This window comes from Macrobrachium rosenbergii, chromosome 11 (genome assembly GCF_040412425.1).
Source record: "Macrobrachium rosenbergii isolate ZJJX-2024 chromosome 11, ASM4041242v1, whole genome shotgun sequence".
NCBI classification, from domain to species: domain Eukaryota; kingdom Metazoa; phylum Arthropoda; class Malacostraca; order Decapoda; family Palaemonidae; genus Macrobrachium; species Macrobrachium rosenbergii.
In genome coordinates this window covers 23419160-23442785 of record NC_089751.1, presented here as the reverse complement: position 1 = coordinate 23442785, position 23626 = coordinate 23419160, and the positions used below count along the sequence as shown (strand labels likewise).

The 23626-nt window shown below is 35.5% G+C and overlaps 1 protein-coding gene across 9 annotated transcripts in view; it reads left to right on the top strand.

Annotated features, from left to right (window-relative positions):
* Trpm (transient receptor potential cation channel, subfamily M) overlaps nucleotides 1-23626 on the top strand; it is a 340295-nt gene that overhangs the window by 45679 nt on the left and 270990 nt on the right. For 3 of the 9 annotated variants that reach the window (XM_067111321.1, XM_067111318.1, XM_067111317.1), the window contains exon 1: nucleotides 2228-2333. The exons of the other annotated variants lie outside the window; for them this stretch is intronic. In XM_067111321.1, the coding sequence (XP_066967422.1) occupies nucleotides 2247-2333 (87 nt within the window). In that variant the 5' untranslated portion in view covers nucleotides 2228-2246. Of the gene's footprint in view, nucleotides 1-2227; nucleotides 2334-23626 lie in introns of those variants that run through there. 9 annotated transcript variants of the gene reach the window in all.

Genomic DNA, 23626 nt, shown 5'->3' with positions numbered 1-23626 from the left:
GCAATGGGTTTCCCAGCTTATGAATTTTTATACTATATCTGTAACCTTCCCGTAGGATAGTGCCGTCAGTGCACCTCATGCGGTGCACTGTAGGCATTATTTAAGGTTCCTTGCAGCGTCCCTTCGGCCCTAGCTGCAACCCCTTTGATTCCTTTTACTGTACCTCCGTTCATATTCTCTTTCTTCCATCTTACTTTCCGCCCTCTCCTAACAGTTGATTCATAGTGCAACTGCGAGGTATTCCTCCTGTTACACCTTTCAAATCTTTTTACTGCCAATTTCCGTTTCAGCGCTGAATGACTTTGTAGGTCCCAGTGCTTGGTCTTTGGCGTAAATTTTATATCCTATTCTTTATATTCTATATTTGTAACCTAAACATAGTCCCTTTAAAGGCAGGTTCCTGGCAACGGTTGTACTGATTCTGTGGTACATGAATACTGAATCATCTTGAAGGATGCTGTCCATCTTATAATGATGTTCACCCATGTTTATGAGGACTAATGCGGATGTTTTGTATGCCCTCTGTAAAGTAATATTGGCCTTATTCTCTAGGCTTTTGGCAGTTTCTATGGACTGCATTTAATTGTAATTTTATATTTATACTGGTAAAATAAAAATAAAAACATTCCCGAGTGTCTCTATATCCTCCCCCTGATGAAATGACCAATGGAAAATTATTATGTGACCTCTCCCCTTCAAAAAAAGGAATTATTAAAAAAACGGAGAAACTTCATCTTAAACTTCGCCGGTGCAGTCATTATTTTCAATGAAAGGTAAAGTAATATTGCTATTAAAAACTTATTGATAATTGATTATGAAGTTTTTTTGTGTTAGTTTATATCAACAGGCTCCTTTTTCTATGTATGGTTAGAACAGTAACGTTTTGTTCACTGTAATGACGAGTAGTTGTAAGGACTGTTTAGGAAGAAACAGCTATAACAAAGAAACCCCATTTCAGGCTGACTGTAATAAAAACTTACGTTGTCAGGTGAGTGTTGATAATGCAACGCAGGTAGTTGCATATGAAACCCTTATTAGCTGTTGAACGTATAAAGAAAACCTGCAGCCAAGGAATTTACTGCTATGTGGGGTAACAGCAGCATTTGACAGAGACCGATTGGGATCACTGTTGGTATCCAGGCGGGTACAAGGTTTTAATTTGATAAGCACTGCGGCATTATTGGCTCCTCGTGATGTTTCTCCTCTTCTCTTAGAAATCTGCACTCGTTTATGGCTTCTGTTATTTTTGTAAGGGGGCGAGAGGAGATTGCTGCGCTCTTGTATTGCACTGAGATTTTTTTCTGTTCCTACTTCTCGTCTTTGTCTTTGTGGTTTAGGTGTGCAGTTTTATTTCTACCATCTCTTAAATCTTATTGCTTATCTACTCCCTCGTCTTCTTTGCAGTAGTCTCTGTTCTTTCGCTAGACAGTCTCTTACGTAATGATTTTATGCACTTGTGCCAGTTTGTTCTCTTACGGGTCGTGCCTGCAACAGGAATAACTGTCCTTCAGTCCCTTGCGGGGCTTCGTTAAAAAAGAACCGAAAAAAGAGAGGAGTATTCGCAATTGCAAGCACTTCTATAACTGCAGTTGCTCGAGTGCCAGTAGTGGAATAGGTGGTGGTATCATGGTGCCTGCTGTGATATGTGGCGTTTGTATATCGAGTAAATGTCAGGAATATTGAAAGGTAGGTGTTAACGCAGGTGCTTCGGGTGAACTTGGCTGGCCGAAAATAGGACTTCGTAACTTCATTAGGAATAGTAACGATAAAGCATTGAATTGTGGCTTTTTTGTATGTTTTACATTTTAAGTTTTGACAAAATGCTCATTATTCAATCAAAATTCACAGATATTATTTAAACAACTTATGTAACTGTACACTTCACAATTATTTGCGCAACCAAACTTAGCTTTTGTCAAGGCTGAAATTCTGTGAGAAACAAGCAGCTGTCAGCTGGGCGTTTCATTTCTATGGTTAACAAACATTTCATCATCATTTTTTTTTTGGTATTTGCTTTTTTATTATTTGTAGTTTCATTTCTTGGAAGTTTGCACTAATGTTTTTATCCTTAATGATTTCTATTTAGTTTTTACTGTATATATGATGTCACTTATTTTTATTGTGCTTATATTTTGTACTGGGAATTGAGATGATTTTCCCTTGAACATAATGACCACATATCTTAATTATCTTCTCTCTGATCTGCTCTATATGTCTATCCATGGAGAATCGACGCTGTGATTAAGATGGTCCTATCAGTCATGGCTGGCTGGAAAGGGAACAGGAAAACAATGATAAGGCAGTATGCGAGGAGAGGATCAGATTGCTTTGGGGTAAGCCCACAGACAACAGAATTCGGCAGTGGAAGCTTTTGTAAGCTGAAACCTTGCAGTTACTGTAACGCTAGTAAGGGCTTTAACGTTTGCAGATCTGTAACTTCGCAGAGAATTCAGTCCCATAGACGTTATAACCAGGCCATTATTGTAATGTAGATGCTGTAGCCCTTTTGTTATTGTAGTCTTGTAGTCACTGTAACTCTGCAAGTACTGTAAGGCTGACAGTGTAGCCCTGCAGAGGTTGTAGTCCTTCTGAAACTGTCCCCAGAGAGATTGCAGCCTTTGTGACCATTGAAATTTGTATGATTGCGCACAGTCTGGCCTACTTTGGCAGTTGAATTTGGCTGTCTGACTGAGAATAGTTATCCGACAGCCTTCTTTAGGTCTCAGAAAAGTTCGTTGCCTTTTGCTTTTCATATCAAAAGAGAAGCTTTTACGTGATGTAGTGGTCGTTTCTAGGAGTTGCTTTGCAAAGTCTGCGTAGTGTTTTATCTGTACTGGGGGGCTTTCCAGTTCTTTCATAACGGTCTCGTTTTGGCACTGAGGTACGAATGCTCTTCTAGTAAATAGATTTTAGTCGTATACTCTGCGTACACAAAATTAAATAGCGTATGCAATAACGTTGTGATTTTTATTGTTTTTTTCTTCTCTCTCTCTCTCTCTCTCTCTCTCTCTCTCTCTCTCTCTCTCTCTCACTCGTCTATATATATATATATATATATATATATATATATATATATATATATATATATATATATATATATATATATATATATATATATATATATATATATATATATATATATATATATATATATATATATATATAAATAAATATATATAAATATATATATATATATATATATATATATATATATATATATATATATATATATATATATATATATATATATATATATACGATCAAGAGTTCACGGAAAGGCTTTCTAATTACATACATATATTCAGAGAGCTTCTGGATCAGCTTCAGATTCAACGCTGGTAATTCCTTATTAAATAGGCTAATACATTTTCTTCTGAATTTATCATAATGTAGGAAGGGGAATTTTACATATTAACGTACTTTGGGGACCGTATGAACTATACGCTTACCTCTAGTTGGGCCGCCTTTCATGACGAAATCACGTTCCTTACCAACTATTTTAAGAACAGCTGTTTCCCACTTGTTATATTCTGTAGATCCCTCAGTAGGTTGCTCAGACTTCAGATGAATGATCTGCCTATAGTTCATACGGTCCCCAAATTACGTCTTGATGCAAAATTCCCCTTCCTACATGATGATGAATTCAGGAGAAAATGTATTAGCCTATTTAATAAGGAATTACCGGCGTTGAATCTGAAGCTGATCCAGAAGGACCCACGAACTATTGGATCCTTATTCCATTCTAAGGATAGAGTGGGTCCTCTGTGCATCTAATGTGATCTATAAGTATACCTGTCCCAGGTGTAGTCTGGGCACAGATATTGGATGCACCAGGAGACTACTAAAAGTTCGAATTTGCTCTCATCGGCGGTTTAGCTATAGAACTGGAAGCAAACTGTCGAGACCAGATCAGTCTAACATAAGGAATCATGCTAAAATTTGTAAAACACATATAGACGCCAATGACTTTAAAATTGTGGGAAAGGTGCGAAGTGAGGAGGAACTAACCACTTTGGAATTCGTAATGATCAAAGTGACCATTCCAACACTCAACAACCAATCATCGTCAACACAGCTGTTTATTGCCTAATGTTTTTTTTTGTGTGTGTGTTTTTTAACCCAGTGTGTCTTTCATTTGTGTTGTCCTTTACGCCAGTCTAGCCTTACTACCGATGTGGGTAGGTGTTCTGCGCCCCTTTGCTGTTATTTGTCTTCCCCTTTTTGTTCCTTTTTGCTCTTTGTTCTGCCTAAGGTGAGAAACAAGTTTTGTATATACCTTTCACATTATTATATATACAGGTATTTACTGTTATTAACCGCTTTTTCAGCCTTGAAAATGCGTCAAGGGATGTGAAACGTTCGGCTTTTGAATAAATGTGTACAAACAGAACGCCTTTCCATGAACGCTTGGTCGTGTATCATTCGAGCTACTGCTCCTGTTTTTATATATATATATATATATATATATATATATATATATATATATATATATATATATATATATATATATATATTAGATTAATTTTAAATTCATTGATAAATGCATCTCTCCGGTTCAAATCCTAGCCGGGGAGGATTTGCCGATCAGTTAAGATTCACCTGGGGTGTAAGGTGTTGCTAAGGTACAGTGACTGATATTAAACTGTGTTCGTGGCTTAATGTTTGTCAACATGAAAATCATGAGTGTATAACTGACAAATATATATATATATATATATATATATATATATATATATATATATATATATATATATATATATATATATATATATATATATATACTGTATATATGTGTGTAATTATAATTATATATATATTATATATATATATATATATATATATATATATATATATATATATATATATATATATATATATATATATATTACTGTATATGTGTGTGTAATTTTATATATATATATATATATATATATATATATATATATACTATATATATATATATATATATATATATATATATATATATATATATATATATATATATATATATATATATATATATTATATGGTCGTTGGTTGTCACTTCCTAAATCACAGGGCCATGTTACTAGTCTACAAACCAAAATCCCACGATGAGAGTCACAAATCGATATAATTCCTTCTGTGATGGCTGATCAGTTCATATAAAATAAAATAAAAAAAGACGCTTCGAAAGCAAGAAACATGAGATTGAAGCCATAGGAATAAAATGTTTTTTGAAAATACAACTGGGAAAAATAATACCAGGTAACTGTGATTTGAAAGTGTGGTAAGGAATGAAGTTTGGTAAATATACGGATTTAAAATTGGTTTTATCCAGTTTATAAGTGATGGAATTGTTTACTGTATTTTAGAAACAGCAATAGTTATGTTTATGTCTAGTGTGACAATGAAATAAACACGTCAAGACTAGTAACGTCTAGTTGAATACGTGTACGGGACTAATTCAGGAACTGAAACAAGACAAAGAATAGATGGTTGTGTTTGTGACAAAAGATGTCAGTAGGTCAGTTGTTATTTACGGGAAAAAGTCAAGAAATAATATGAATGAGCGCACTTTCAAGTTAACGTCATAGAAACTACTGTCCAATTTATATATATATATATATATATATATATATATATATATATATATATATATATATATATATAAAAGAAATAACGTAATATGAATGAGCGCACTTTCAAGTCAAGATAACTGAAGTTAGTGTCAAATTTATTAGATATAAAATTTTTATATATATATATATATATATATATATATATATATATATATATATATATATATATATGTATGTATATATATATATATATATATATATATATATATATATATATATATTAAAGGACAGTCTTCCCACTAATATTATAATTATCATGAAATTATTTGCATTACATTATGGGATACAGCTAGACAAACCTCAAAAGTTTGGTCCTTTCATCGTTTCAGGCGAAGACACTTAGATGTGGTGAAAATCTGATTTTTACTCATGAGACCCTACAGATTTGGGTAGTCCAACATCAGTGCCTTATTACAGGCGTTTTTAGATTACAGCGAAGTAAATTGGGCCATGTCAGCGTAAACCCTAATTCGTGTAAATATACAGAGGGAATCAGACAGCATTAAACTAAATTTGAATCGATTTGGAAGGGGAGTAATTGGCACCATCGTTCAGTGATGGGAGATGAATTTTTCAGTGGTAATGTTATTTATGGTGGGGTTTCAAGGACCAAAAATCTAAATTGGGTATGGTCCCGAATCACATGAAACAGGATCTGTGTCAGATAATGCAAGATGTTATTGGGAGTATTTGCGCAAAGTGAGGCTCGACCACGAAAACAAGTTGACATTGACTTTAATAACCAACGCCTGCGTCGGTATAAAAGTTTGTTTTTTATTTTATTTTAAATCTAGCAGCTTGGGAATGATCTCTAATAATAATGTGGAATTTATCCAGTCTGTATCCTACTACATTTTTCCGTTAGTGTAAAGGAACTGACCTCGGAAAAGGCCCTGTTAAAATCCAGATTTCCTGTTTTTATCGTAGCATTAAGGTTTTTCAAACACAACGAGATTTACCTCTTAGTGCTTTTGGGAGCCGATAAGTGCTAGTCATTATAATTACATTTATTGATAATTATTTCAAATACTTTTAAACTAATAGGCTGTTCTTACTCTACAGTTTTTCAGTAGTATTCGCGATATTTTTTGTCGTTGAGGTTACGTTTAGGTAGTTTATTTTTCAGTTTTATCCTTTATTTTTCTTATGAGTTTTGCATTTTTTATTCCAAAATATTGTGGCTACAATGTGTAATCATAAATCCCATCATTATGATCTTGCATCAGCCGTTCCACTTGTGTCACTTCATTTACTTCATTATACTGCTTCCATGTATCATCTCGATGTACTCCAGATCCATGTAAGATCTTTGATGTGCAGCACATAGTTTTCTTTGTTTACGCAATACGTGCTCTTAAGTAATGAATACTACAGTACATTGGTATCAGCTGCATCTCGTCCTGTTGTATTGATTAGAGTTTCGGAAGGCATCGATAATATGTCATGCGTTGTGTATGATCCCAGGGAAATATTGTAGTAGTTTTACATTTGTTGTTACTTTTTTCATTTATCATATTTATGTGCATTACCTTTGGAATTTCTGTACCATTCACCTTGAAGACAAGATTTCAAACTAAAATTGATACAGCAGAGATCCCACTCATTCTACAGTAGTCTTAGTGATGTTTTGTTCTTATCTGGTGTAAGTCTTAGAAAGAAATTCATTATAACTTGAAAATTACGTACAAGACATCATTTTTGCGTTTATTCGTACGCGTGCCTGGGTACATTCACAGAAATTAATAATTTTATTAACATTTAGCAAGTTATCCAGGCGCATGCAGAAGCATATTAAACAAGCCTCATGCAGACCAGTGTGACAACATACTTGGCAATACACACACATATACAATATATATATATATATATATATATATATATATATATATATATATACATGTATATATTACATGTATATATATATATATATATATATATATATATATATATATATATATATATATATATATATATATATATATATATACTGTCTATATAGACATGAATACATACATTCTTTTTATATATATATATATATATATATATATATATATATATATATATATATATATATATATATATATAATTTAGAGAGAGAGAGAGAGAGAGAGAGAGAGAGAGAGAGAGAGAGAAGGTATATGAATACATTAAGACTCGGACGCAAGTATTTCCTTATAGGAGATAAGTGGCAAGGTCTTTGGAGGAGGGAGTATTGGAACGGAAGACAACAGAGGAAGGGAGTAAGGGAGGAAAATGAGAGAAGAAGGGGAGTAGTCCAGAAAGATGGGAAAGGAGGAAAGGGGATGGAACGAGAGGGTAGTGTAGGTACATCAACGAAACGTCGTTAAATTGCGAATGAATTTCAGCCGAGAATGTCCGTTCAGTGGCACGGGGGGCAAGCAGCAAAAAACACCAAGGCATTGCCGTGCGCAGACAGCTTCAAAGTTCGCACTAGAAACTTCAGCTTCAGCTGTGGTGGTCTGATTTGTTGCGCAATATACTTTTTATGGTTTCATATGTCGGTGAAAACCAAACGATTTATGGTATTGTGAGCGCTTAGAAATAATGCTCTTGAATAAGTGGTCCACGAAAAGAAGCCTCATTTTAAAACAGCGTTTCTAGAAATGATAGGAAATGGGTTTGCTCCCTCCCTGCTCTCCTGCTAGAGCTTTCGACTGCGTCGGACTTTTCCCATCAGAGATGTTACATTACAGCCTTGGCCTCCCCCTTACAGGACTGTTCTGTTCCTATCTTTTCCAAGAGCTATTTTCATTCCTTCGCTCTCTTTTCCCTCGTTTTAAAAGCTGTTCATTTACTTCTCATTTTGCTGTCGTCTTTCCTCCCTTAGCTCCCTTAGAGCTATCCTGTCTCCTTTTCCCTTCACTTGCCCTTACCTTCATTTACTCCCTTCCCTTTCCTCTCTCGACCCAAAAGAGCTTATCTATTTCATATTCCCTTTCACGTTGAAGACCCTAAAGGTATTTGGACGCTTCAGTATGATAGATAGATTGAACTGAGGGGCAATGGGGAGATGGATTTTGACAGCTGAAGTTAGGTCTCAAATGATTTGTTTATATATGCTTATTCCGAGTGAGTTATGGTTTTCAGCGGTAAATTTAGAATTTTGCTTCTGTAATTTGTGTAATTTCTGGCTTTTGATTGTTTTATGGAATTGTATAAATGATGATTGTAGGATTGCATGTTTCCTTGGTTCTACGCTTGTGGTTACCGTTAACTTTGAAAATATAAATACTGTAGTTTGAAGTCAATGCAGGTAGAGTTTTGCACATCTTCTGGCTTTAAGGTACTCAAAAAAGTCGTCACGATAGGTTGGTCAGCGTCCACTGTTCCAAATAAGACCTTTTATCGCCTTTGATATTTAACCGTCCAGCAATATCAAATATGTTATTTAATGGGTAATTTAAAAAACTGATTTTTATAACAAATCGTTAGCCACAAAATAAAATTCCTTACATATAACTCAATTTGCTTGCTTGGTTTTTTACCTTTTCTCGTCAGCGAACCATATTTAGCCTCTCAGTGTGATTGGACATTTCCAATACCTGTGTTCCTTAGTTTTGCCAGTAACTGCAGCGCCTTGAGGACTTTACTCCATCTAATAAATGAGCAATATAAAATTTTCTGAGAGTGGGTTGGTGTATTGATGCATTAAAGGAAGTGGGTAGCATTTTTGAGTTACTTAACAACAGTGCATTTAAATCAATATGTGCAGTATTCTGGTGTTCTTTTGGAGATTGGTAAAATTTGGCATTGTGCCTTATTTTGTCATTTCTTTTTAAGAGTATTTACTTATGCGGCTCAGTTTGCCAAGAGATCCAAGAAAATGATTTTTACAGAAAAACCAATTCGCCAGTGGAAGTAAATGGATGTAACGAGATGACGCCCTGACTTGCTGTCTCATTCTTTCTCGTTTTCAACTGTTTACTGATACATAAGCATTTAGATAATTGCCCTATAAAGATTTTCCAAAGGCTCGAAACAGTCTTAGTTACACTCCGCTTTTGTTATCGTGCGCCTTGCTTGTGTGTATTCATTTAACTTTTTGGGAATTTATCAGCACCAGAAAGCAGCAAGTCATTGTTATTTTTCATAGAGGCATCATGCTAGAGAATTCTTTAAAGAAAGTATTTGTGAACATGATAAAACTAAATTTACATTACACACACACACGCACACACACATATATATAAATATATATATATATATATATATATATATATATATATATATATATATATATATATATATATATATATAGTGTGTGTGTGTATCTGTCTGTCTGTGGGTGGGGAGGGGGAGACCAATGACTGAAGAGCATTAACACTTTGATAGAAGTCAGTGACGTTCTTTGACAGATTTTGCAGGAAACCTGAAAACCTGGCCACTGTTCCATGTAAATATTTTCAACGTCTCTCAGCAGTGAAAATACAAAGTTCAACAGGATTGTGTAAATGACTGCAAGAACCACGAATATTTTCGTATTTTTTATATCAATTTTTAACTTGACTAAGGAGGAAATTTTCGAAAGGCAGTCCTGCTAATGACGTATGAGCCCACCTGCGTAGAAAAACGATTTGTACATGGAGTACTGACCTCAGACACCAATGAATTGACTGCTCTTGATTAGGAGTGAATGTTTTTCCATCCGTCGGTATGTTCGTTTGTACTGTCGCCTTAGCATGTCTGTTGTAAATTTCTGTTCCAGTATATCAGTCCTATAAAACTAAAGGCGAAACCGGTCAGGGTTTCTTTTTTCTTTTTCTTTAAATCTTCTGCTGAAAACCCGCATGGATAGAGTCTACAGACTATAAACGCAAGACGGCGCCTCCAAAGGAAATCAGTCTGTAGAGAAAGACAAGTTATAGGAAAAAATATAAGATTTTTTTTATGTGGTACATATGCATAATTATATTTATATACATCATTCGTTCCGGTATTTTGAAGCAGATACTGTATATATATATATATATATATATATATATATATATATATATATATATATATATATATATATATATATATATATATATATATATATATATATATATATTAATAAAATATATATGTATATATATATAATATATATATATATAATAAATATATATGTATATATATATATATATATATATATATATATATATATATATATATATACACATACATACATACATACATACACACACACACGAAAATTGTTGCATCCAGACCGCGAAAAACGAACCTCATCAGACATGAAATGAGACGCCTTTCGTTTGACGAGCAAATTTCACCGAGACTGTAGATGACAGAAAATGGCCTTTATTACTCCGTCCTGACTCCGCGTCCCATCTTTCCTTGCTCTAAATTTTGACCAGTTTCGGGAAACCGGGAAATGGTTGCAGTTCATTTCCTTATGGGACTCTCTCTCTCTCTCTCTCTCTCTCTCTCTCTCTCTCTCTCTCTCTCTCTCTCTCTCTCTCTCGCAAAAGTATATCCCGCGAAAACATTTCCAGTGTTCCAATTCAGACTTGCTAAGAATAATTATATCTGTATAAGCAACAGCACCATTATCAATTATCCTTTTATATTAGTGAGACTTTCTTTCCGAACTGAAATGATAAAGTATTTCTTTCGTAACACCAACCATCTGTAGAGTGTGCCCTTCTTTGATACGTACTAGTATGTTCGGAATGTGATCAGACCATCATTAAGGGGTATTTACAATGAAGGATCAGAAAAGGAAAGACTAAAAAAAAAAAAAAGCCTGCCGGATAGGTCGTTCTTGTTGACAGTAAACAACCCAGTCCCCAATATTGTAAAGTCTTTGTCAATAGTTATTTTTTGTAATTATACTGCCTCGAGTCTTCATGCAAACAAGTTTTTTTTTCTGTCCTTTGAGAGAGTTTCCACAATGCAGTAAAACATGTCAGAAACACGTCGGAAAATTATGGCATACGTATCACAAACAGATTGAAAGCAAGTCGACAAGCGTAATTTTAGAGCGAATCATTGACAAACGCTGGACAGGCGTATGAAACGCTGGTTAGGATTAACAGTAAGTCGTTGACTTGTATTTAACCAATATGCGGGGGGTGCTATAACTTGACGATGTGTATATGTGAATTTTACTGTAGTGTGACACACCCTAAGAAGGATATTTAATACATTTAAAATAAATTCGTACCAATATGTATACGTTTGTACTTTAGTCTTCCCTTTTACTTTCTGCTTCTCTTCATATCCTCTTAGTAACCCCTGTACGCTAATGTACTCAATCTCAGGCTCAGGCTTGAAGTTTGGAGCATGTACTGTTATTCTCAGATTAAAAAAAAAAACTGGTTTCAGATATTCGTGCTAAGGCATAATGTTCAATTTGTTTTATCTGTTTTTATGACCTTTAGGCTGCAAGCCGAGCACTGGGGCACTTTCAGCCATGCAGAGCTTAAGACAGTGTAGAGGGGCGTAAGGGTGGATGGACAACAAGGTAAAGTGTTCCAGAAAGTGGACTTGAAGTAGAAGGATCTAAAGGTGGAACTGGGAGAAAACCCAGCGTTTCACTAGTAAGTAACTGAGAGGTTGGAAGTGGGAATGGAAGTAGAATAAAAGGCTAAAAAGTGGGTTCAGCTGGTGACAAGGGGGACTGCAAACACCTTTTAGTAATGCCTACATTGCCCCACGTGAGGTTCAGTTGACTAAACCTGCCCCCCTCCCCCCCCCACACACACACACCCTTCCTACGGGGACATTGTTCAAGAGGATGTGACTGCAGTGATTTTTAACGCATGCTGACTTTGTGCTTCAGTGCGATGGCAATCGTCGATTGCATGTCCTGTGGGTTAGAGCTCGGTCGATTTCCGTTCCTTAGCAAGGTGAGTACTTTGCAGGGGCAAGGTGTTCAGTGTCCATAGACAAGGTTCGTGAATTAGACGCATACTAGTAATTTAAGATAGTAAGTGAAACGTATAATATAGAATTGACCAAAGAAATGTATCGAAACTTATTGGAGTTCTCTCCCGTTCCTAAAAGCCGGATTCCTCCTGTAAAGGTGTTAATATTTGTGTTATACCTGACTGTTGTTTGACTATGCAGGTTTTTTGGGAGCTTTTATCGTTTCTCTTGTCTTCTCTCTAATTTTTAAAGGCCTTCAGCTTTGTTCTCAAGGCCAAGCATGGCTCATTGTTGTTATGTCAGATTCTAACATATTTCTAATACTGCATTTTCTTAAGATACATCCTGGAAGTGGACAACAACAAGTTTGATCGTAAAAGTACAAACTCGCTCTTAGAATAACACAATGGGACCTTTGCTTTTTTTAGTTTCGCTTGTTTTGATTCTTTTGGGTCTTTTACGAAATGTTAGATCTCTCTCTCCACTGAAATAGTTTTATTACTCCTATTCTCTGTTCTTATATTAACTTTACTAAGTTCAATTCTTTTTTGTTATAATCGAATTACTCATTCACTTCCATTTTTATTTTAATATACTTCTTTCTCATGCAGATTTATATATTTGATCTTTAAGCGAAGTTCAGTTCAGCATATAGGTCAGTACATAGTCTTTTGCTCGTCCTTAAAGAGCCACAATCTACATTGAGTGCAGTTCTCTTAGTTTTAAACATTTTATTTATTTGTTCATTTTTGTTTCATAATATCTTAACATTATCCGTTAGTACGATCCCGTGTATTGTTTATTTCCTCATGCCTTCTTTTATACTAACTTCGTATTGCGGAGGTATAATAAAGAACGTACAGTGCGCCTAGGGGATAGGTATTGTTATAAGTACAGAGAATTAAGTGAACAGGTATAAAACTCAGTCTCGTTTAACAGTACCTTTAGTGAACAGGTGTTGCTTTGGCGAGGTGACCTTGGAAAAACAGTACAGTCAGTCATCGCATGTTTTTTCTTTTAGGTTGATTATTCTCTCTCTCTCTCTCTCTCTCTCTCTCTCTCTCTCTCTCTCTCTGTTCATCGTTGTCATCGTCACGCCTCCAACTCTCTGGCTGCGGGAAACGTCATGGCCTTGTGTTTTTAAATTCTGGCTTCTTACGTATATGTGAGCACTGATTTACTTGTTTTTCTGCGGGCTTTAATGTGATAATGTAAGTGCTTGTTTTGTAAAGTTGATTTTCTTATTATTATTAAGAATGAACAAGCCTTAAATACAGCAAGACAAAACAACGAGGAAAAAAAGGAAGGGGAAAAGGCAATAAATTAATAATGAATCCTCCAAACATAATTGAATACGTAAAGTGTAATGCAAAGAAGAAAACCAAGTCAGTCCTTTCAAAGCCTGTCTTTATCTTACGAGCATTGGCATCCATATCAACTGAAGGACTATAACTCCATTGTTTAATTGTAAAAGGCGTTTTTCCCTTTTACAAAGGGAAAAACGCCTTTAAAACCTGGCAGATAGACATCGTGGTTCCTCGACATCACAGTGATGCTGCTGCTTTGCAAAATGAGTAACATGCTTGTATAGTTCTTGGGGCGCAGGCTCCTGCTTAAGGCGTTAGTAGATGTTCTCTGCTAAAATAGGTCTTATGGACAGTGACCAACAGGCTGTTATTTAACGATGGTTTAAGTCATTTGGGAAAGGAATCGCCATTCTGAGTTATTTTTCCTGTAAGATAAAGATTGATTTTATTCCAGTCATCATGTTTTAGTAGATTAAAGTAATATGCATCAGGTCCCTTATTTAAATTTCTGCCGTTGGCAAAATGGAAAATGGCTCTCTCTCTCTCTCTCTCTCTCTCTCTCTCTCTCTCTCTCTCTCGTCCCATGTTCGTTTTCTTTCGACCTGCTTCCTGCCTGACCGCACTGGTCTGCTAAGTGAGCATGCGCGGAAATTCAGCGCCTGGAGGCAGGCAATCTGGTGTGCTTAAGTCAGGAGAACGAGTCCGAAGATGGCGCGAATCGGGCTCGTCTGATAAATTGCTTTGCCTTCATTTATCTGCGACCGCAAGCACTTACCGTATCGAGTTTTGCTTCTCACCGAGATTAGTCACCCTTGCATTGCCTTGCCAGGTCATTGCGCGTACATTTATCCCTCTCGTACTTTTTTGTCTTCGTATTTTTAATCTGTTTATGCTTAGGATAGATATTTAGTTTTCATGCACTGAAATATACTTGATTGTTTTTGTTGGAAAGGTTATACATTCCTATCCGTGGTCAACATTTTTTGTTATCCATTAATACGATACCAACTTTAATATGTACGGTTTCAAGGAAATATTATTATTAACATAGCTTTTTGAAGGTACTTTGTATTCATGCTGATGAGGGCTTCACGATAATATAAAAATAGAATCTGTGAAGTTTACCGTTTATTTGTTGCGAGACTGACTTCTGATTTTTTTGTAACATAATATCACAATTTTAGGAGGTGATTTATGTTGTATTTCCAGGTAAACACAACAAAAATCATAACTTTCTTTTTCATTTAGACCTCAGCGAGGACTCTCTCTCTCTCTCTCTCTCTCTCTCTCTCTCTCTCTCTCTCTCTCTCTCTCTCAAACGAACCAGAGGTTCCATCACAATTTGGCTTGATATTGTGAATTACGAATCAGTTTTATATTATTGCTATTATTACAATTTTATATTACTGTTACTGTTGCTAGTGTACCCATACTGTCAAAAAAGTGCGGTAATGTGAATGTTGAGACGACAAGACCTGACCTTGGGGACGTATGTACCGTCCCCAAGCTGAGCTCAAGGTACCTTCATTTTTCTTATTTCTATACAGCAAGGCCTTGTGGTGGGAGAGGCTCGACGACGGGAAAGCTAAAAGTGGAATTCATGACCCATGCATTGGTGCACAATGTGCTTGGTTATTATTATTATTATATTATATTATTGGAAAGAGAAACCCACAAGATTCCTGTGTATACAAGTTATACACAGGAATCTTGTGGGTTTCTCTTTCCATCTTCAGAAGAAAACTGAAAGAAGTTTTTGTTTGATTTATTATATTATTATTATTCATGTGCTCAGTTCTCCAAAAGATAGAAGGCCCTTATACAGAAAAAGAGAACAGCAAGAAGAGCATACTGATATTCACATGAAGACAGCAAATAAAAGATTAAAAACAAGTGGACACGTGTACAGACAAACGGAATCTCAGAGACGCGTTATGAGAATGGAGGTAGAGGAACGCTACCTGTTTGTGTGTCGTTTTAACAGTTCTTGGCCATTGCAAAAATCTCCCAGCATTTTATGCCAAGCCGACTTGGCGGTCAAGTTGTTGCTTGTAGCTATCAGTTCTTCATGTGAGTGATTGATTAATTCTTTTGCAACCCTTAAGTAGCGAAAAATAACAAGAAATTCCAGCTATATTTATAAGCTGTTAGTAGAGGTTTCTCTGAGGCGTTTCTGTATGTTCAGAGTTCGAGTTGTCCTTCTGGTTGGGAATGTGTAGGTCTTTTGTTGACTGCCTTTTGGCGGTGGTTAAGATATGGCGCTTGTAACAGACTTGATGAACATATTAAATGATTCTTGAGTATAACAATGGCAGGTTTAATAATAATAATAATAATAATAATAATAATAATAATAATAATAATAATAATACTAAGAACAAGAACAAGAACAAGAATAGTAAAAAATATGTTAAACTGAGCTTGGAAAGACTGACATTTCTCATTTCTTTTTTTTTTTATTCTAGTGGCAGAAAGCTAAAATATGTGAGGTCTGTTTTAAGAATATTTGTTGTCCTCATTAGTTCCATTTTTATCCCAGAAAAAATACAAATATTAAAAACTAAATGAAGCGTAGCAGTAATACCGGATGTGTTATGAGGAAGATTTTGGTATCATACTCGACTTTCTTGTCAAATAACAGGATGCATCTTTGATAATTTTGACAAAAGTTCTAAAAAAAAAATTACTTTTTTTAATTCGTAAATGAAGCATTTATTGTTATGATGAAAAGTGACATAAAAACTGGCCTGAAAAGAAAGATATGAATATTGAAAAAAACAGTCCATATTCAAATCGATGTTCTGGCTGGATAAAACGCACCGATTACGCTTCATCTTTTGTTAATGAATTTTACTGATGCACCGAGAACCGTCCATTAGAGGTGACCCTTTTATGTAACCTTTTCGGCTTCAAACCAGTATAACCTTTTGATTCCTGTCGACCCCCAGAGCTTGATATGTTTGTGTTGGAAATAATGACGTTCTTGATTTTTGCGAATCGTTTTTTATTTTTTCCGTTTTCGATTACTGTCTACTTTCCTACGATTTCTACCTTTGTCCAGATGTTCGGTATGCAACTATTTTTTAAGGATGTTTTCCTGCTTCTGAGTACTCTTTTGTTGTTTCACTTCATGTGCCTACTACCTTCGACTGGTTTTTGTTATTAATTTTCCCATTTTTTCACGGACTCTCTTGTACCTTCGACCAAGTTTCATATCCTCTGCACGTCTGATCATGCTTTCAAATTACCGTTGATCGAGCTTTACATTGACCCAAATTCTACTGATTTTCTTCATATTTTAAGGGATAGCTACCATTGACCCAGTTTTTCCTTTTCCTCCTTGTCATTGAGTTTCCTCTGTATCAAATTAATTTTCATACTGACTTAGTTTTATCCTGTTTCCCTTTATCAGGGTAACTGCCATTGGCTCAGCTTTCACTTATTTTCTCCCTGGCTCAGCTTTCACTTATTTTCTCCCCTATTCAAGGGATAACTCAAGTTTGCTTTATTTTCCCACTTTCTCGAAGATTTTTATCTTTGTCTAAGCGTTTACCCCCTCCCCCTTTTTACACCTTTTGAAGGGGTCTTTACCATTGACCTAGTTTTTCCTTATTGTTCCCCTTTTTCAAGGTATTTACTATTTTCACAGTTTTATTTTCCCCACTGACCTATGGTTCTCAGCTTTAATGGAATTTGATCATTGATCCAAATTTTCTTTACATTTTCTTTGTGAATAAAATTACCATTTTCAGAGTTTTTCCTAGTTTTTTCCTTTTATCGAAAAATATCTATCATTGGCCCAGTTTTCCACCATTATCCCATTTGTCTAGGGATCTTCTCAATCAATCCAGTTTTTCCTTATTTTCCGTTTCAAGGTATATTTATCATTGGCCCAATTTTCATATTTTGCCCTTTCAAGGTATATCTACCACGGACCCAATTTTTCTTTATTTTTCCCTTTTCAGCAGATCGCTACCATTGACCCCGTTTTTACATATTTTACATAATTTTTTAAAGATATCTACTACTGACTTACTTTTCCCCATGTCTTCATAAGATCCCTACCACTGGCCCTGTTTTTCCTGTGTTCCCCTCTTTCAGAAGTTTGCACTACTGACCCAGTTTTACAGTATTTTCTGCCCCTTCCAGGAATGTCTACCAATTACTTAGTCTTCCCATATTTCTTTTTTTGCTCAGTTTTTCCTTATTTTCTGCCTTTTAAATGGGTCTCTACCATTGACCAGTCTTTCCATATTTTCTGCCTTTGAAATGGACCTCTACCATTGACCAGTTTTTCCTTGTTTTGTGCCTTGTAAATGGATCTCTGCCATTTGACCAGTTTTTGCTATCTTCCTCGTTTTCAAGAGATATCTAACTCTGACCTAGTTTTCTGGATTGTCCTCCTTTTAAGGGACCTCTGCCATTGACCTAGTTTCTCCAGATTTTCACCTTTTCAAGGGATCTCTAACACGACCCAGTTTTCCTTAGTTTTTACCTTGACAAAGTAATTCTAATAGCGCACTCTGTTTCCTGATTTTACCCGTAACCTTAGTTTTTCCTACTTTCCCTGTTTTTTGGGCTGTCTGACTTTGACCAGTATTTTCTTTATTTTCCATTTTTTAAGGGTTCGCTGACCCCTTTATTGTTGTTCGGCGGCGTCATTTAAGGGATTCCAGCCACTAACCGAGTGTTTTTTTGTTTTTGTTTCTTATTTTTTCTTTAAACGGTTCCATTTCATTTCGCATGTCTTTACACTTTGAAGGGAGCTTTATTACATTACTCGTTTTTTTTACTTCGCCTAATATGTCTTTATTTCATCTTTACTTTGTTAAAAGCTTCGTTGTTTGTATTAGAAATTTTATGCACGCTCTCTCTCTCTCTCTCTCTCTCTCTCTCTCTCTCTCTCTCTCTCTCTCTCTCTCTCTCTCTCTCTGTCAATGCTTCCTTGCTTCCACAGACAGTGTGAGTCTTCCTTTTGTCTATAAATTGAAACTAGTGGGGATAGCATTGATGAGTTTAATGTCATCCTTTTTACTGTAATTGGAGTTAGTTTTGCAATTTTGTAGATAGTATGACAATAACTGAAAGCGATTTTGAAACAGACAAATGTAATTGGAAAATAAATCATTATTATGAAAAACCGTGCTTATAGACTGTAAATTGACTGAAGATTTTGGAATGCTGAGCATATGATAAAAAATACACGAATTTTATTTAAAATATTTTGCGTACGAGGGCAACAGGCTAATAGAAGAAATCGTGGAACTGTAATACAAAAATAGTCGAATATTATGGGACATCATTTGACTGTAATCGAAACTTAGACCTTTGATAAAACAATATTCAGTATAAAGAAATATAGACGAAAGTTGCATGAAACCACATGAACATGAACGCAACGCGAATAGAATTTCCTTAAATAAACCTTTACAAATAGGTGGAATTACTCCAAAAGCCTTATACATTTTGTCCCTAAGCTTTGGCGACGCTAGTTTATTACACCAATTAATCAATTGCTCATGTGGTTTACCTTGTAATGAGTTGGAAGCTTTGCCTTTGACGCAACTGTCCTTAAGTTACCTTTGTCCATTAATACTTTATTTGTTTGTTCGAGTGCGTTTGTTTATAGTAACGTGCAATTGTTCTTTGTCCTGTCAGATGTGCAATGAATTTGTTGTTTTACAAATAGGCAGTTGAAAGTTGTTAAAGAAGTTATTGAATAATTCTTTCTGTGTGTAAATATATATATATATATATATATATATATATATATATATATATATATATATATATATATATATATACATATACATATACAGTATATACATATATATATATATATATATATATATATATATATATATATATATATATATATATATATATATATATAAAGTACACACAGAAAGTATTACACATCATCCGGCGCATATATCGAATACCGTGTTGGAGAGAGAGAGAGAGAGAGAGAGAGAGAGAGAGAGAGAGAGAGAGAGAGAGAGAGAGAGAGAGACTTATTCCTGTTTGCGGCAGAAATATTGTGCGATGAATATCGATGAATGTGCCGTCTATAGAGTAGCGTCGGGGTAAGGAGCTATTTAAAGCTGCTGTTGCCACATATAGGGTTTTAGGAGCTCAAACTCCCTCGGTAAGACCAAGCGAAAAGAACTTCTGCTTCAGGCTACCGTCTCTTTTCTTTCTTAATCATCGCCCCGGAATACTGTTGTTGGTTTCTTGGCTGCAAGTAGTATCGTCTTCTGCTCGTCTTCGTGTTCTCTCCGAATATAGAAGTACGTGTCCCGTCCTCGACTGGAGGATGGCCTAATTGCTCGCAACCTTCACCCTCGAACGTGCCTGTAGCGCTCACTTCCTCGTGCCGCGTTTGCATCTCAGCAGAAAGAGATCTGAATAGAAGGGTTTTTTTCTTTGTGCTCGTCAAAAATAGTTAGCTTGGGGTGTGCATTTTTATTTGGTGCTTTGCAGGAAGTAGAGTTCTTAGGCATGCGTGTTTGCTTTCACGGGCCGTTTTTTCTGTTTATTCTGTGTCAAAAATAGATACCCCTTGATGGTCGGGTTTGCTGTTGTGGAACTTCACTAACTTGTTTGTTGAGGTACGCCTGTTTGTACACCTGCAGTATCTTATAGAGACTTGCCGGCGTTTGCCTGTTGGCGTTATTTTTTGTACAGGATCATACAATAGAACCATCGAAGTGTATTTTTATGCTTCTGAGCTCTCTCTATTTATATACATCAATTTCAAATCCAGCAGTGCTCCAGTGGTGGTTGGAGTACCAGTCTGCATGTTTGTCTTCGTGTGGTGGCAATAGATGACTTACTCAGGTGGGCCTATTTGCTCTGTCAATATTAATTCTGCCTGAGCATGAGTGTTTGTGCATGAGCGACGTCGGTAATGAGGCGTTTGAGGTGTGCAGGTTTGCGCTTAATGCGATGTCTGCTGGAGTTTGTATTTTTAATTCACGTCAAAAATTGGTGTGTCGAGGGGTGGTGCATTTTGCTTCAGTGCTTCAATGCGGTTTTCTTGTTCTTAGGATGGTACTATTTCCGTAATTAGTCGGCGTTGGCCCAGTGCTTATTTTATGTCAAATCGTTTATTATTATTTTCGTGGCATCTTCTCAGGCAGTGAGTTACGTTATTATTGCATATATTCTTATTCTCATTATCTTTGACCTTAGAGAACCACAATGGAATGAAATCCAGAACGTCTACTATTTCCCCCCATTTCCCCAACAAGAGTATAAAAGATACTCTAGTCCAACAAATACCACAGGATTTCCTTTCTGTGCAGAGGTTTGAAAATGAGAGCTGTATGTAAATTTTCTTCAAGAATGAACATCCGGAGAAATTATAAGCTGAGAGTTACCTGCAATGCTTCATCCATTCTAAAATGTTGTGTAGTTATTATTTTTATTATTGTTCCTATTTGACTAGTAATGTCACTGACTTCAAGTGTTCATAAATGAAACGGAAGAGGCCCCCAAAATATGAGAGAGAGAGAGAGAGAGAGAGAGAGAGAGAGAGAGAGAGAGAGAGAGAGAGAGAGAGAGAGAGAGAGAGAGAGGGGTGACCAATATTTTGTTAGACAAGGTTTTTCTCTTATTGGAAATAAAGTTATCAGCATAGTGACGAGTACTCTTTGCACACCGAAGAAATAGATCAGCGCGTGGGAGACCGATGTTGCTATTTCTGGAAGGCTGAATAAACTACGGTCTTATACCCAGTGCCTGCCCCGTAATGGGTGGTCACTCTGAATTCTCGATTTATCAACTAATGTGTGCTTTTAGATAAATTAGAGACCGACAGAGAGTCAGACACATTATGTATGTATGTATGTATGTATGTATGTAAATATATGTGTGTGCATTATATGTACATATATGTATATATACATATGTGTACATATTACATGTACATATATGTATATATATATATATTTATTATTCATTCATTCATTCATTCATGTATGTATTTTTAGATAAAATGTGTGCATGTGGTTAATTCTACTTTCACATATGCGCATTAGATAAACTTTCCTTTATTTACATACTTCATAATTATCTTTCTTCGATAGATAAGTCTGATATCTTACTTGCCTTAAGTTTTTACAGAAGGAGTGAGGTGTGATGTTTTGAGTAACATCATTTCATTTTATTTATGCTTATGTGCTTGTTTATATATATATATATATATATATATATATATATATATATATATATATATATATATATATATATATATATATATATGTATGTGTGTATGTATGTCTATGCGGAAGCTTTCCTTCTTGGCAGCGTTAGAGAAACATCATCGTAATAGGACAGTTTTGCTACGGATGAAGTTCAGATCCCTCCAGATGCAAGTTTCTCGTTTCAGAAAAGGCCAGCATCCATATTCCCCCGAGATAGTAAGTTGGACCGCAGAGACTTTTTCTTGCAGCTCCGTGGGTGGAGAAAGCGTCATGTTACCTAAAGATCCCTTGTAGCTTTACCTTAATTTATCTGGCTTGTGTTTCGGTATTTTTAATTTATAGTGTACGCTTTTTCGTTATTTTATTTAAAATCTTTATTTATTCATCTATAGTTATCATATATTTTTTTTCTCTATCATATAATTCGACATATTTTGTTATGAAGCAGTTTCAGAAAGATAATGACCGTTTGTTGTTTGTTCTACATAAGTTTGTTCATGAGTTTATGCCAAGCAGAAGGTCGCTCTATATTATTTCTCTTGAGAATACGTAACATACCCACTTCCCAAGTCTGTGCGGGCATCCAAGTAAGCTAAGTGTTGCATATAAATTCAGTGGTTTGAGCGGAAGGTTTAGCGACTTTGGTATACTGGCCCAGAGTTTTCCTAAGGGATCCATTAATGATGATGCAGTGCTAGCAGGCCAGTGACGTAGGACTTTAGGCTGTGTTAATAAAGTCGGTAGGAACAGCTTATGGGCTTATGGGTTTATGGGCCTTTAAGCTGGATGGCAGCACAAAAAAAAATGTGATCCTCATGATTTTATGACTGTACGAGATACTCGTACTTGTTAAATTATGTTTTCCACTTTTTAAAGTTTATGTAATATATGTGCATAGTGTATTTTCTTAAATTCAGTAGGATCTATAACTATAATTTTACTGTGATTTTCCAATTTTTGCTTAAAGAGCTCGACTTGTTCACTAATGTTTACATTTTGAAGCATTAGTTTGCATAGGCCCTCACATCTGTAGCTATCTGGTGGTTGTTGTAGGTCTAATGTATGGATTATTTCTTATTACTTACAATATTTCGTTAATAGAAACTTGTAATTGTAGACTGAAAAAAATGAATTTATTAAAACATTCAAATACGATTAGTTTTCAATAATTGGCCCTGCTTATCATCTTCATCAGCTGCAACGCAGCTTGGGGCCTAATGCCTCCCTGAAATTCTGCCACTCGAGTCTTTCCTGAGCTTTATCCTCCACAAATCTACTCATCTCCAGCCTCCGGTCTCTTAGTTCCCATCCAAGTAGGTCTGGGTCTTCCTTCTCTTCTGATGCCCGCAGGAGCCGAGCTGACAGTACAGTGTCATGTACTATTCCTCCTGGGATGGTGCGAAGGCAAAGTCTAAGCATCGTTATCTCCCCATCATCGTTATTTCATCTACACATGGGTCTTTCGTGTTATCCTTTATTGTATCTATTCTCATTCTATCTTTCCATCTAACTTCTAATATTCATATTTCAACAAAAGCTTTTAGATATAGTTTCATTGTCATGACATGATTCATGTCCGCTTTCCCTTATACTTTATATAAAA